This window comes from Trachypithecus francoisi, unplaced genomic scaffold (genome assembly GCF_009764315.1).
Source record: "Trachypithecus francoisi isolate TF-2019V2 unplaced genomic scaffold, Tfra_2.0 Lachesis_group13, whole genome shotgun sequence".
Taxonomy (NCBI): Eukaryota; Metazoa; Chordata; class Mammalia; order Primates; family Cercopithecidae; genus Trachypithecus; species Trachypithecus francoisi.
In genome coordinates, this window is record NW_022681458.1 from 38,591,329 (window position 1) to 38,605,965 (window position 14,637).

A 14,637-nucleotide genomic window follows, 5' to 3' on the forward strand; every position below is an offset into this window, starting at 1 on the left:
CTCTGTTTCAAAAAAAAAAAATCCTGTTTAGATTATCTTCTTCACAGTGAGGTAGGTGTGTGTGTGTGTGTGTGTATTTTAAATGTATTTATGAGAATGGATCTTGCCATGTTGCCCAGACTGGCCTCCTTGAAAGAATGGAACCACACTAGGTGAGATTCATGGTCTATCTGGAATAAATATACTGCTAAATTCAACATGTAAACATGACTGGATACATGTCACAAATGACAACCACAGAAGACGTTTTGCAGACAACTAAGGAAATGTGAATAACAAATGGGTATTAGCTGATATTAAGCATTACTGTCAATATTCTAAGGTGTGATAATCGTACTGTGGCTACATAGCAGTACTGTGGTAACTTTTAGTAAATACTGCAAAATGTTAGCTATTATCTAATCTGGGTTGTAGATATATGAGTGATCACTATACTATTCTTTCAGCTTACTTAAAAGTGCTGATAATAGGCTGGGCACAGTGGCCCATGCCTGTAATCCCAGCACTTCAGGAGGCTGAGGCAGGAGGACTGCTTGTGCCCAGGAGTTTGGGACCAGCCTGGACAACACAGTGAGACCCTGTCTCTCCAAACTTTAAAAAATTAGCCAGGCTAGGCCAGGTGCAGTCGCTCACACCTGTAATCCCAACACTTTCGCAGGCCGAGGCAGGCAGATCACGAGGTCAGGAGATCGAGACCATCCTGGCCAATGTGGTGAAACCCCGCCTCTACTAAAAATACAAAAAATTAGCCAGGCGTGGTTGTGGGTGCCTGTGGTCCCAGCTACTCGGGAAGCTGTGGCAGGAGAATGGCGTGAACCTAGGAGGCAGAGATTGCAGTGAGCCGAGATTGTGGCACTGTACTCCAGCCTGGGCGTCAGAGTGAGACTCCATCTCAAAACAATTAGCCAGGCTAGTGGCGTGCATCTGTATTCCCAGCTACTTGGGAGGTTGAGGCGGGAAGATCACTGGAGCCTAGGAGGTAGAGGTTGCAGTGTGACCTGTGACTGCATTAGTGCAGTCCAGCCTAGGTGACAGAGTGAGATCCTATCTCAAAAAAAAAGCTCATAATAGTTTTTTTTTGCGGGGTGGTGGAAGGGATACTTACGAGCATTCCTCAAAGACTTTGACCCTTTCACAGCCCTCAGGAGGTTCCCTTTTGAACATATAACTGTTGTTAGGTTTTGGTGAGGTTGCATATTTGGGCAAAGGAGAATTGTTCCCATTCTCTGCAAGAAATGACACATTAGATTACTAAAAAATACAACTACATAAATATACAGTCATACTACATTTAAGTGTTCTTGGACTAGCCCACCGTGAACTACTTGAGGGCAGGAACAGTGCTTTATTCATCAAGGAGGTAATGTTTGTTAAATAAATGCATATACAAATAAAATATTTATTTCACTTCCACTTACAATTACCATAGCCTAGGCCTGTACCACATAACCCTCAGTAGTGAACACTAATCTGGCTGGCTGCCTTATTTCTACTCTATACAAAACAAATGCACTTAAACACTACTTCCATTTTTCCCAGTACAAATATCTGAAATGGTTCTTCACTGGTTACTGATGATTAATTCTTGGCCTGCGCTTCAGCATTTCTCGGTTCAATTTCTCTGTTCCTCTGGTTACAATCTTTGCTCCAGGTAGTCAGAGCCACCGGATGCCAAACATTTTTCTTTGCCTATGAATTTCCCCTTACCTAAAAGGGGTAAGTTCTGTTTATTTTCCAAAAGGTCCTTCAAAGTCTGGCTCTGACTCAAGTTTTTTGAAGTCCTTCCAAGTTAACCCTAACAGGAGGAACATTTCTTTACTCTGATATTATTTAGTGCTGATATCCTCAATTTACATTAACTTAAAAATTTTAATATGTTAAATGTCTGTTCTAAATTTTCAGTCTGTACCAGCTAAGCTACAAACTCCTTGCTGGCAGCAGCGCTACAGCCTAGTTTTCCTACAAAAGAAATTCACAGAGGTCAACCAGCTACTAAAATCAAATGGATAAGGACACATTTATTGAGTTTATTTACAGACTTTCTACATGTTATTGATGTAGAAGTGGAAAATATGGGAAATCAAGGGACAGATTTTATCTGACCCATGTTTTATCAGACCCAGAAGCTAGCAAGAAAAGTCCAAAACACAACAGTTTACAACTTTCCACAGTTTAAAGTAACTTCTTCAGTGAATCTTCTGTCTTCTGCACTTGTTACAGTTTGAATGACTTAGGTGATGAGTAGCATCAGCAAGTCCTAACAGCAGAGCACTTTAGGACATTCAACACACTGTATGGAGGAGGTCGAAATAAATGACTACTGAACTGAGCTTTAGAACTCATAAACAGGCCGAGTGCGGTGGCTCACAACTGTAACCCCAGCACTCTGGGAGGCCGAGGCGGATGGATCACGAGGTCAGGAATCGAGACCATCCTGGCTAACATGGTGAAACCCCATCTCTACTAAAAATACAAAAAAATTATCTGGGCATGGTAGCAGACACCTGTAGGCCCAGGTACTCGGAAGGTTGAGGCAGGAGAATGATGTGAACCTGGGAGGCGGAGCTTGCAGTGAGCCAAGATCATGCCACTGCACTCCAGCCTGGGCGACAGAGCGAGACTCTGTCTCAAAAAAAAAAAAAAATATATATATATATATATATGTCATTATTGCTTTCAAGTACACAATGTAACCAGGATTAGGCTAAGAAAATGCTGTCCTGACATAAATGCAAGGCTAATATTTGTTTTAAAAGGCAAAAATATTTGTAATTAACATTCAAACTGCTTTTATTTCCAGGTTATTTCTAAGGTATTTATTTTAAGGTTATTTTTAAAAATACCCTTCAACGTTTTACATCAGGCTTGCTTTGAACACTCATCCTGCATCGATATAAATCTATTTAATCCTTGTTAAAAATGTCACAAATACAGATCCTAAAAAACACTAACTTGAAGGCTTTGTATTGATTTAAAAAGCATTAAGGTAATAAAATCATGACTATCAGGTAACAGAGACCAAAGTGCTTTTCAGAGCAAGTGCTCATCTCATTTATTCCAAAAATAATGTTTCTCACCAATAAGGAAGTTGTATTAACAAGTACAAAAAAAGAGGTACAAACTAACAAAAGCCCATAAACTTGCCCAACCAGACCATCAACTGAGTATGACAGTCAAACCTGTTTACGCTCCAAATTTAAAACCTATGCTTCGAACACATTAACTGAGTAGCCTCAAGTGGGTGGTTCTCCTAGAAAATGAATAGAATGAATGATACAACAGGCGGTATTCCATTATCGTCTGGTAGCACATTCCTCCAGCACTGTACCTTTATCTCTGGGATCAACAAGCAGGTCATCAGCTGAGCAAGGACTCTCCTCGCTACCTTCATTGGAAATGGTGAGGAACGACGTTGGGGACACGGACTGGGAACGGCTGCTGTTGTTGCTTCCCCTGTCTGCCCCACCAGGGGTCTGTGTGTCGATGCTGCGCGTGCTGCTACTTCTCTGTACAAGCGGGGGTGGAGCACGATGGCCATCTGGAATATCTTGTGGCTGTTACAAAATTTTTAAAACATATGTATATTTATCATTAATTTCAAATCACCAGCAATGCACCCAATGTCAAACTTCACATATAGTGCCAGAGACTCACAAATCAGAAATCACTTCCTACTTATCAGGATTTCATGTTGCATGTTAGTGACATCTCTGTCTAATCTGACTCCCCCACCGAGAGTCTCTGGTGAAGACTCTGTATTCCCAAGGCCTGGCATACAGCAGTTGGTTGTTGAATAACCAATGCTTGTTGGCCGATGCTTGTTGAATAAATGAATTACACTGCATCACTTATCGTGTGCTAAGAGTTATTTTAAAAATTATAAATCAGGGCCATGAAATCTAGGTGTAACACTAGGTCCACATTAGAGGAAAAAAGGTTATTCTCATGTGAACCAGGGACACTGATGCCACACCCTGAAAGGATTTTTTCAAGTCAACCTTCCTAAACGGGGGCAAGGTTAATCACAGAAGTGCTAATGATGGGGAGAAAATCAAGTACACACACAAAGGAAAGCCTGCGTGGGTCACTTCGCAGGGAAACCAACTCCCTGCATGCTTCCGATTCATTTACCTTTATTATATCAGGGAACCTGGACCCCATCAGGCAGCATGGAGGAGAGGGTGTGAGGAGCTATGTTTTCTCTTAGCTAAACCAACCTTTTATTTTAAGGGAGAGGATCTTAAGCATCAATACAGTACTCAATTCCTCCTTCACTGAAGAATGGAGAGACAAATAAATATACTCTGTGACATGGTTTTTAAACCTAAACAGTAATTTTTCTGTTTTACATAGGAACTATTCTCATGTGTTTTCTAGTTAGTAGAGAGAATAGGCAGAAGATCATTTCTTTTTTTGGGGGGGGGGGGGGGATGGAGTCTCGCTCTGTCGCCCAGGCTGGAGTGCAATGGTGCAATCTTGGTTCACTGCAACCTCCACTTCCCGGGTTCAAGCGATTCTCCCTGCCTCAGCCTCCCAAGTAGCTGGGATTACAGGCACGCACCACCATGCCCAGCTAATTTTTGTATTTTTTAGTAGAGACGGGGTTTCACCATGTTGGCCAGGTGGGTCTTGAACTCCTGACCTCAGGTGATCCACCCACCTCAACCTCCCAAAATGTTGGGATTACAGGCATGAGCCACCGTGCCTAGCCAGATCATTTCTAACTGTACTTTATGATGACATGGCCTAGCATGTCAACCAAAACCAAATAGTCACTGACATTCAAAAGAGGAGCAAGTAGATTCATGCTTAGAAAGTATTCAATGTCATGTAAACTTCTGCCCCCCATAATTAGTAAGCTAAACTTACTAACGGAGTTTAGCTTACTAATTATGTTAAATAGAGTTATAGCAAATAAGAAGTATATCACCTAATGGTGTCTAAATACAGACAAACAAAAAATAGTTTCTGTTCAATAATCCAAATTCAAGTCAGATCAGTTGCCTCTATGACATGCAACTAAATGAAAACTTTTCATTCACTTGCCCAGGTCAAAGATTTTCAAAAGAGATAAATTTTTGTTCACTCAATGAGAAGGAAGAAACCCAAGTACATATGGAAACCCAAACTGTGCATTTTTAATAATTAGAAGATTTCAAGAATGATTTTAAGATACAAGATCACTTACTATAAGTTGCTCTTCCTTTTCCCCAGTCTCTTTAATTATTATTTCAATCTCCTGATTCAATCCTTCCACGCTATTCCGGAACCGGGAGCCTGTTGATTTGGTGATGGGAATTACAGGAATAAGTGCACTCTTTGGAACAGGAGCCTTAAGAAAATGGGATGGAGAAGAGAGGCTTCACATTACCTTTTAATTTTCTAGACTGAAGCATAATTCCAACAGACATAGTAACTCAAAAATAAATCAAAGTTTACAGGCCTCACAAAAAGTGTGAGTGAACAAACCTGCTCCTTAGCATGGATGAAATATAATTTAAAACCTAGATCCCACACAATGAAGGCAGGATTCTGAAAATGTATTCACACCTATGAATGACTGCAAAGGGAATAGGGATATATATAGTAAAAGAATGTCAACCTCAAAAATTCTTTTATGACTGTAACAGAGCTCAGATTTCAGAATATAAACACTCCTAGTGCCACAATGATAGTTTGGATGTCTCACCCAAATCATGGGGGTGGATCTCTCATGAATGGTTTAGCACCGTCCCTCTTAGTACTGTGAGTTCTTAGGAAATTTGGTTGTTTAAAGGTGTATAGCACCTCCCCCTTCTCTCTCTTGCTCCTGCTCGGCCATGTGACCTGTGTGCTCCCCCTTTGCCTTCCGCCATGATTGTAGGTTTCCTGAGGCCTCCCCGGACACGGAGTAAATGCCAGCGTCATGCTTCCTGTACAGCCTGCAGAACTGTGAGTCAATTAAACCTCTTTCTTTCTTTTGAGACAAGTCTCACTCTGTCACCCAGGCTGGAGTGCAGTGGTGTGATCTCGACTCACTGCAACCTTCACCTCCCGGGTTCAAGTGACTCTCCTGCCTCAGCCTCCTGAGCAGCTGGGACCACAGGCACCCACCACCACACCTGGCTAATTTTTTTGGTATTTTTAGTAGAGACAGTTTTCACCATATTTGCCAGGCTGGTCTCAAACTCCTGACCTTGTGATCCGCCTGTGTAGGCCTCCCAAAGTGCTGGGATTACAGGCATGAGCCACCACGCAAGGCCCCTCTTTTCTTTATAAATTACCCAGTCTCAGGTATTTATAGCAACATAAGAACAGATTAATATATACAATTACTTATATTCTGGGGGGGATTTATTTATTATTGTTTTTATCTATTCTTAAAAAAAATAAGATACATGTGCAGAACATGCAGAGTTGTTACAAAGGTATACGTGTGCCATGGTGGTTTGCTGCACCTATTGAGCAGTCCTCTAAGTTCCCTCTCCTCATCTGCTACCTCAAACAGGCCCTGGTGTGTGTTGTTCCCCTCTCTGTGTCCATGTGTTCTCATTGTTCAACTCCCATTTATGAGTGAGAATATGCGGTGTTTGGTTTTCTGTTCTTGTGTTAGTCTGCTAAGGATGATGGCTTCCAGCTTCATCCATGTCCTTGCAAAGGACATGATCTCATTCCTTTTTATGGCTGCATAGTATTCCATGAAGTATATGTACCATTTTCTTTATCCAGTCTATCACTGATGGCATTTGAGTTGGTTCTACGTCTTTGCTATTGTAAATGGTGCTGCAATAAACACATATGTGCATGTGTCTTTATAGTATAGTCCAAAGGATTTATAATCCTTTGGGTATATATACAGTGATGGGATTGATGGGTAAAATGATATTTCTGGTTCTAGATCATTGAGGAATTGCCACGCTGTCTTCCACAATGGTTGAACTAATTTACACACCCACCAACAGTGTAAAAGCATTCCTATTTCTCCACAGCCTCACCAGCATCTATTGTTTCCTGACTTATTTTAATAATTGCCATTCTGACTGGCATGAGATGGTATCACACTGTGGTTTTCACTTGCATTTCTCTGATAGTGATGTTGAGCTTTTTTTCATATATTTTTTACATGTTTGTTGGCCATGTAACTGTCTTCTTTTAAGAAGTGTCTGTTCATATCCTTTGTCCATTTTTTGATGGAATTGTTTTTTTCTTGTAAATTTGTTTAAGTTCCTTATAAATTCTGGATATTAAACCTCTGTCAGATGGGTAGACTGCAAAAATTTTCTCCCATTCTGTAGGCTGCCTGTTCACTCTGATGGTAGTTTCTTTTGCTGTGCAGAAGCTCTTTAGTTTAACTAGATCCCATTTGTCAACTCTGGCTTTTGTTGCAATTGTTTTTGGCATTTTGTCATGAAGTCTTTGCCCATGCCTATGTCCTGAATGGTATTTCTTCTAGGGTTTTTATGCTTTTGGGTTCTTATGGTTTTGGGTTTTACATTTAAGTCTTTAATCCATCTTGAGTTAATTTTTGTATAAGGTGTAAGGAAGGGGTCCAGTTTCAGTTTTCTGCATATGGCTAGCCAGTTTTCCTAGCACCATTTACTGAATAGGAGATCCTTTCCCTATTGCTTTTTTTCGTCAGGTTTGTCAAGGATCAGATAGTTGTAGATATGTGGTGTTATTTATAAGGTCTCTGTCCTGCGCCATTGGTCTATGTGTCTCTTTTGGTACCAGTACTATGCTGTTTTGGTTATTGTAGCCTTGTAGTATAGTTTGAAGTCAGATGGCATGATGCCTCCAGCTTTGTACTTTTTGCTTAGGACTGTCTTGGCTATACAGGGTCTTCTATGATTCCATATGAAATTTAAAATAGTTTTTTCTAATTCTGTAAAGAATGTCAATGGTAGTTTGATGGGAATAGCACTGAATCTATAAATTACTTTGGGCAATATGGCCATTTTCATGATATGATTTATTTATTTAAGAGAACCACTTCCAAAATCTATATATAGAGATTTTTAAAATAAAAATGTTTTTATTGTCACAGTATTACTTTTGGAAAGAACTATCTGATTCCATAATTACAGAATATTACTTTTTTCCTGATAAGACACTCAAAATAAAATATGAAACAAGCATTAACAGAGGTATCCGCCAAAGCTAGTAACAACAGTGTGCCAGATGAACATCTTGTAGATTCTTCTACTGTCTAGCAAAGAAAGGTGATTAACCTATCCTTCATTTAAGAAAGTTTCTTTGGAAAACCTCTTTCAGGAAGAAGTGGGCAAGAAGACAAAGGTAAGAGGGCCTCTAATCAATGACCATTAGTTTTATTCCCTGATAACCTTGCTGTGTGATACAGAACTTAGTGTTAAATATCTATTTCTCCTTTTATTACTGCTCCCCTTTAGAACTGGAAGGAAGGAAGGAGAGAGAAAGAGAGAAATAGAAAGGGGGTGGCAGGTGGGCAGGAAGGCAAGAGAAAAGAAAAAAGAAAAGAAGAGAAGAAAGAGCATAATAAGTACAACAAGAATCCTTAGCAAACACAAGAAATCTGTGATTAAAAAAGGCCAAGGGGAAGCTCCATGCAGAAGTGCTGAGTGAGCATGTCACCACTGCTCAGTTAGTGTTGGATCCTCATATGTAACACAGGACACAGAAACCTACCTCATGGCTTGAAGAATGAAACGACACGAAACCTGGTATGGTGCCTGGCCTCTAGAACATGAACGCTCAGAAAACAGTAGCTGCAAATTTTATTTTGTATTTTCCCTATTATGTATTAAAATAATTCTTTATCTTTTCACATTTTTTCGTCACTTATTTTCGTTCACATATAGTGTCTCCTAATTTTTCCCTTTTTATAAGTCCCTCTGTTCCCACATTCCCCAGAGCCTCAAGCTTCTACATTACTTATTCCCTTTACTTCCATCTCTTCTTTCTGATCCCTTTTCCAATCTCAGCATCTACTACCAAAGAAAAGAAAAATCTTAAGTTTGAGTGTTCTATAAATGTTTTATAGAGAAAACTTACATAATTTTTAAAAATTCAACTTATATTTTTGAGCCATTCTCCACAGTGTAGATCTTTGGTGCACAGATACACAATTTTCAAAAAAAATTTTTTTTTTTGAGATGGAGTCTCAGTCTGTCTCCCAGGCTAGAGTGCAGTGGCGCGATCTCAGCTCACCACAACCTCTGCCTCCCAGGTTCAAGTGATTCTTGTGCCTCAGCCTCCCAAGTGGCTGGGACATGCCACTACACCAGGCTAATTTTCTGTATTTTTAGTAGAGATGGGGTTTTGCCATGTTGGCCTGGCTGGTCTCAAATTCCTGACCTCAGGTGATCCACCACCTAGGTCTCACAAAGTGCTGGGATTACAGATGTGAGCCACTGTGCCCAGCCTCAAAACTATTTTTTTGAGGAAGATCTTAGCCATATCCATAGATCTATTCTCTCAGTCATTTGATGTGAACACTAGTCCTGGTTAGACCCTTTCAGCTTTCATAAGTGGTGACAACTCCATATACAGTTTAGCAGGTGGCTAAAGCACAATCAATGTCACAAGTCAACTACTGGTCAGACAATAAAACTTTAACTCACTAACACTCCATAGGTATAAAAACTCAAATTCCTGATATAAGCTGCAGTAGTCAGCTGAGCCATAAACTTCAAGTAACATAGAGTGATCTGTAAAGAAAGATGCAATTTTTAGAAAGTGAATTATAAAATAATTTTGCAAATTTGCAAACAGAAAATTATGGGACTAAAGCTTGACCTATATGTCTTCAAGGGTTTAGTCCTTATATGTACTTTTTGATTTTCCCTTTCCTCAAATATAAACATAAATTCTATGTGCACAGAGAAACCCCCATACCTAATTTCTCAACATTTTCTGTTCTACCTACTGGAACAAAAGTTTCATATACCCCAGACATTTCACAAAAGCAGGAAGTTAAAAGAAAACATTTCCTTTGCCTCTTAATGTTTATTCAACCAAAAGCCAATACATGCATATAAAACAGATACATACACATATTTATATTTCACTCAGAAAAAAGAGTATTTCCCCAAAATATCAGAAGCAAGCTACACCTAGGGACAGAGTTGGTATTTTTTTCTTTTGGATTATTTTTCTACAATTAACCTGAGGAGAGAAACTATGTCTTATTAATCTCTTTAGTGCCACTGCCAAGCACAGAGCCCAAAACATACAAGATGCTTGTTCAACAAGGCTGGTATATGGATGTGTGCATCCCCCCCAACATCCTATGTTGGAGCCCTAACTGCCCACGTGGCTGTATTTGGACATGCGGCATCTAAGGCAGTAGTTGAGGTTTGTTTTGTTGTTGTTGTTTGAGATAGGGTCTCACCTTGTTGCCCAGGCTGGAGTGCAGTGGCACGATCTTGGCTCACTACAACCTCTGCCTCCTGGCCTCAGGTGATCCTCCTACCTCGGCCTCCTGAGTAGCTGGGATTACAGGCACATGCCACTATGCCTGGCTAATTTTTGTACTGTTTTGGTAGAGACAGGGTTTTACCATGTTGCCCAGGCTGGTCTCAAACTCCTGGCCTCAAGCAATCAGACGGCTTCAGCCTCCCAAAGTGCTGAGATTACAAACATGAGCCACTGCGCCCAGTCAGCAGTAAAGTTTAAATTAGGTCATATGGAAGGGCAGGCCTGGTCCAACAGGACACCAGAGAGACCCCTTCCATTTCCATGCACACAAAGAAAAGTTCATATAAGCACACAGCAAGAAGGGAGCTGTCTGCAACCTAAGGGGAGAACCCTCAACTACATACCAACTCTGCTGGCACCTTGATCTTGGACTTAAGAGTCTCCAGAACTGGAAGATAAATTTCTGTTGTGTAAAGTCACCTAGTCTATGTATAATATTTTGTTATGGCAGCCTGAGGAGACTAATACACTCACCTCTAGTTTTTTTTATTTCTACAGTTTTCTATAGACTTAAGAACATACTTAAACTTGAGTATGTTTAAGTTTAAACCAGAGAACTTGAATATGTCCATAAAAAGTATGCCCTGAGAAACTATTTTTAACTTCATTGTTTACTCTTTTTTATTTAAATAATTTAAAAAATATAATTAGAGACAGAGGTTCACTATGTTACTCAGGCTGATCTCGAACTCCTGGCCTCAAGTGATCCTCCCAGCCTTGACCTCCCAAAGTGCAGGGATTACAAGCATGAGTCACTGTGCCTGGACTGGCACTGTTTTCTTTATTGCAAAAGTAAAAAAAAATTCAGTGAAGAAAGAAATAGATATCAATCACCAGAGATAACAACTATTAATAATTTTATAAAAACTCTTCTATCTTGTCCTCTTTCTTCTATATACATATACACTTTTAACCAGAAACATATTGTACGTAGCGTTCTGAACCCAGTGGTTTTTTTTTTTTTTAACATCATGCCAGACCTGTAACCTATCTCTATGCTTTAAAACATTTAACCAAATCATTTTTATAGGTGCAGAGTATTTAATTTTGTGAGTGCATTACATAAGAAATCAATGCTCTATTAAACAAATAGTTTTCAATTTTTCACTATTACAGAACCATACTGTCATGAACATCCTCTTAGACAATTATTTGCACATACATAAATACTTCCTTAGAATAAATTCCTGGGGTGGGGGAGCTATTTTTCTGGGGGGGACACAACGGACAGGGAAGATTTTTCAGGGCTTTGATTCATAATGCCAAACCGAACAGTAAAATATTTTTACTCCTCACATTTTTATCTGCACTGTATGAATATATATGTTTCGTGAAACTCTCTAAATTGGATTTATTTTTTCTAAACCTTTGCTAAGTTTCATTAACTACAAGTGCTCTCATTCCTTTAGTTTCCATATTGTAGAACATAAACGAAAGTAAATTTTTAAAATGATAGCCAGTCATTTGTCCATTTTGTAGCAAGGAATGTTATCTGTTTTTTTCTTACTGACTTGAAAAACCTCTTCATGGTGTTTACATATAAACTGTTTACACTGTATACATTGATATTGTATTTTAATTCTCATTATTCAAAGTATGATTTTTTTCAAAGTATATTTAAAGGTCACTTCTTTTTTTCTTTTTTTTGAGGAGCAGTCTCCCTCTGTCACCCAGGCTGGAGTGCGGTGGCGCGATCTCAGTTCACTGCAACCTTCGCCTGCTGGGTTCAAGCAATTCTGCTGCCTCAGCCTCCCAAGTAGCTGGGACTACAGGCACGTGTCACCAGGCTCGGCTGTTTCTTTTTTTTTTTTCTTGAGACAGAGTCTCGCTCTGTCACCCAGGCTGGAGTGCAGTGGCGTGATCTCAGCTCACTGCAAGCCCCGCCTCCCAGGTTCACGCCATTCTCCTGCCTCAGCCTCCCGAGTAGCTGGGACTACAGGCACCCGCCATAGCACCTGGCTAATTTTTTGTATTTTTAGTAGAGACGGGGTTTCACCGTATTAGCCAGGATGGTCTCAATCTCCTGACCTTGTGATCCGCCTGCCTCGGCCTCCCAAAGTGCTGGGATTACAGGTGTGAGCCACTGTGCCCGGCCTTTAAGGTTCATTTCTATATATTTCTTGACACGTCCATTCACCCTTTTCTTGGGTTTTTAGTCATTTGTCCCTCAGTTTTCTGGATACATAATAATTGTACATATTTATGTGGTACGTGTGATATTTTGATACATGCATATAATATGTAATGATCAAATCAGGGTATTCAGAATATCCATAAACTTAAACATTTCTTTGTGCTGGGAACATTTCAAATCTTCTCTCATAGTTAATGATATATGCAATACATTATTGTTAACCACAGTCACTCTACTGTGCTATCGAACACTAGAACTTATTCCTTCTATCTGACTACATATCAGTATCCATTAACCAACCTCTTTTCATTCATGACCTCCCACCCCGCGTGACCCCCGCCCTTCCCAGCCTCTAGTATCCATCCTTCTACTCTCTACCTCCATGAGATAAATTTTTTTAGCTTCTACCTATGAGTGTGAAAGTGTGATATTTATCTTTCTATGCCTGGCTTATTCCACTTAACGTGACCTTCAGTTCTAATTCATGTTGCTGCAAATCACAGAATTTTATTCATTTTAAGACTGATTAGTATCCCACTGTACACACACACAATGGGTACAATGGGATACTAATCAGTCTTTACACACATGTATACACACACACACATTTTTCTTTATTCATTCAACTGTTGGTGGGTACTCGGGTTGCCCATCTCGGATCTCCAGTACTACACTGTGTGTGTGTGTGTGTACATACACAATGAAACACTGATCAGTTATGTATACACATGTATACACAAACACACTACATTTTTCTTTATTCATTCAACTGTTGATGGGCACTTAGGTTGATTCCATACACTGGCTACTGAGAGTGGCTACGATAAACATGTGAGCGCAGGGTATCCCTTTGATATGTTATTTTTTGTCTTTTTGATAATAGCCATTCTAACAGGGGTGAGGTGATATCTCATTATGGATTTGATTTGCATTTCCCCAATGACTAGTGAAGATGAACTTTTTTTTATATATCTGTTGGCCATTTAATCTATGTCTTCTTTCGAGAAATGTCTAGTCAGACATTTAATCTGTGTCTTCTTTTGATAAATGTCTAGTCAGTCTCACTCTGTCAGCCAGGCTAGAGTGCAGTGGTATGATCTCGGCTCACTGCAACCTCTACCTCCTGGGTTCAAGCAGTTCTCCTGCCTCAGCTTCCTGAGTAGCTGGGATTACAGGTATGTGCCAACATGCCCGGATAATTTTTGTATTTTTAATACAGACAGGGTTTTACCATATTGGCCAGGCTAGTCTCAAACTCCTGACCTCAAGTGATCCACCCACCTCAGCCTCCCAAAGTGCTGGAATTACAGGTGTGAGCCACCACACCTGGCCAACATAAGGTTTTATAAAAAGATTGAAGCTCCATTTTGTTTTATAAAATAAGTAGCACTTATTAAGCACTTAATATGTGCTAGGCATTGTTCTAAGCACTTTATATACATTATTTTATTTACTTTTACAAAAGCTCTCTCTATAAAAATAGGTAGTTACTACCCCCATTTTACATTGAAAAAGTGAGACTCTGAGAAGCTAATAAACTAGGGTCACAGAATCAGGACTAAACTTACTTCCTACCAAGTTTAAAATGTCCCCAAATATTGAAAAGTTATCCCTATACAGTGAGAGTATGTGATTCTTAATTTTTATCTTTTGAAATTTTCAATTCTCCTAAAAGTAGTTTCCTATCCTTTGATAATCAGAAAGTTTCTAAAATGAGTACTTCACTAATCTTAGATAATTCAGAAATATATTTATTTAAGATGGTCTGAATTGATGTCTTTTTTTTAACATATAAATTCTCCATTTCCCTTAAAGATGTCCTCACTTCCACAAACTTGAGAGAAAAATGAAGTCTTGTGATCTACTGTGATAATTTTAAGTAGGTTGTTCTGATTCAATTCTGAAAGTTGTTTCTTTAAAGACTACCTTAGGTATGACACCAAAAGTAATCCTCATAAAAGAAAATAATTATAATATACTGCCAAAAAAATTTTTTATGTTTGCTCTGTGAAAGACAGTAAGACAACAAAAGACAAGCTGAGACTGGGAAAAAGTATTTGTAACTTACC

The 14,637-nt window shown here is 39.4% G+C and overlaps 1 protein-coding gene across 1 annotated transcript in view; it reads right to left on the reverse strand.

Moving 5' to 3' along the window:
* FAM117B (family with sequence similarity 117 member B) overlaps positions 1–14,637 on the reverse strand; it is a 133,396-nt gene that overhangs the window by 11,198 nt on the left and 107,561 nt on the right. The window contains exons 5-7 of the mRNA XM_033230676.1: positions 5,189–5,332; positions 3,329–3,554; positions 1,106–1,226 (exon numbers count right to left, since the gene is read on the reverse strand). Coding sequence (XP_033086567.1) covers positions 1,106–1,226; positions 3,329–3,554; positions 5,189–5,332 — 491 coding nt within the window. The remainder of the gene's footprint in view (positions 1–1,105; positions 1,227–3,328; positions 3,555–5,188; positions 5,333–14,637) is intronic.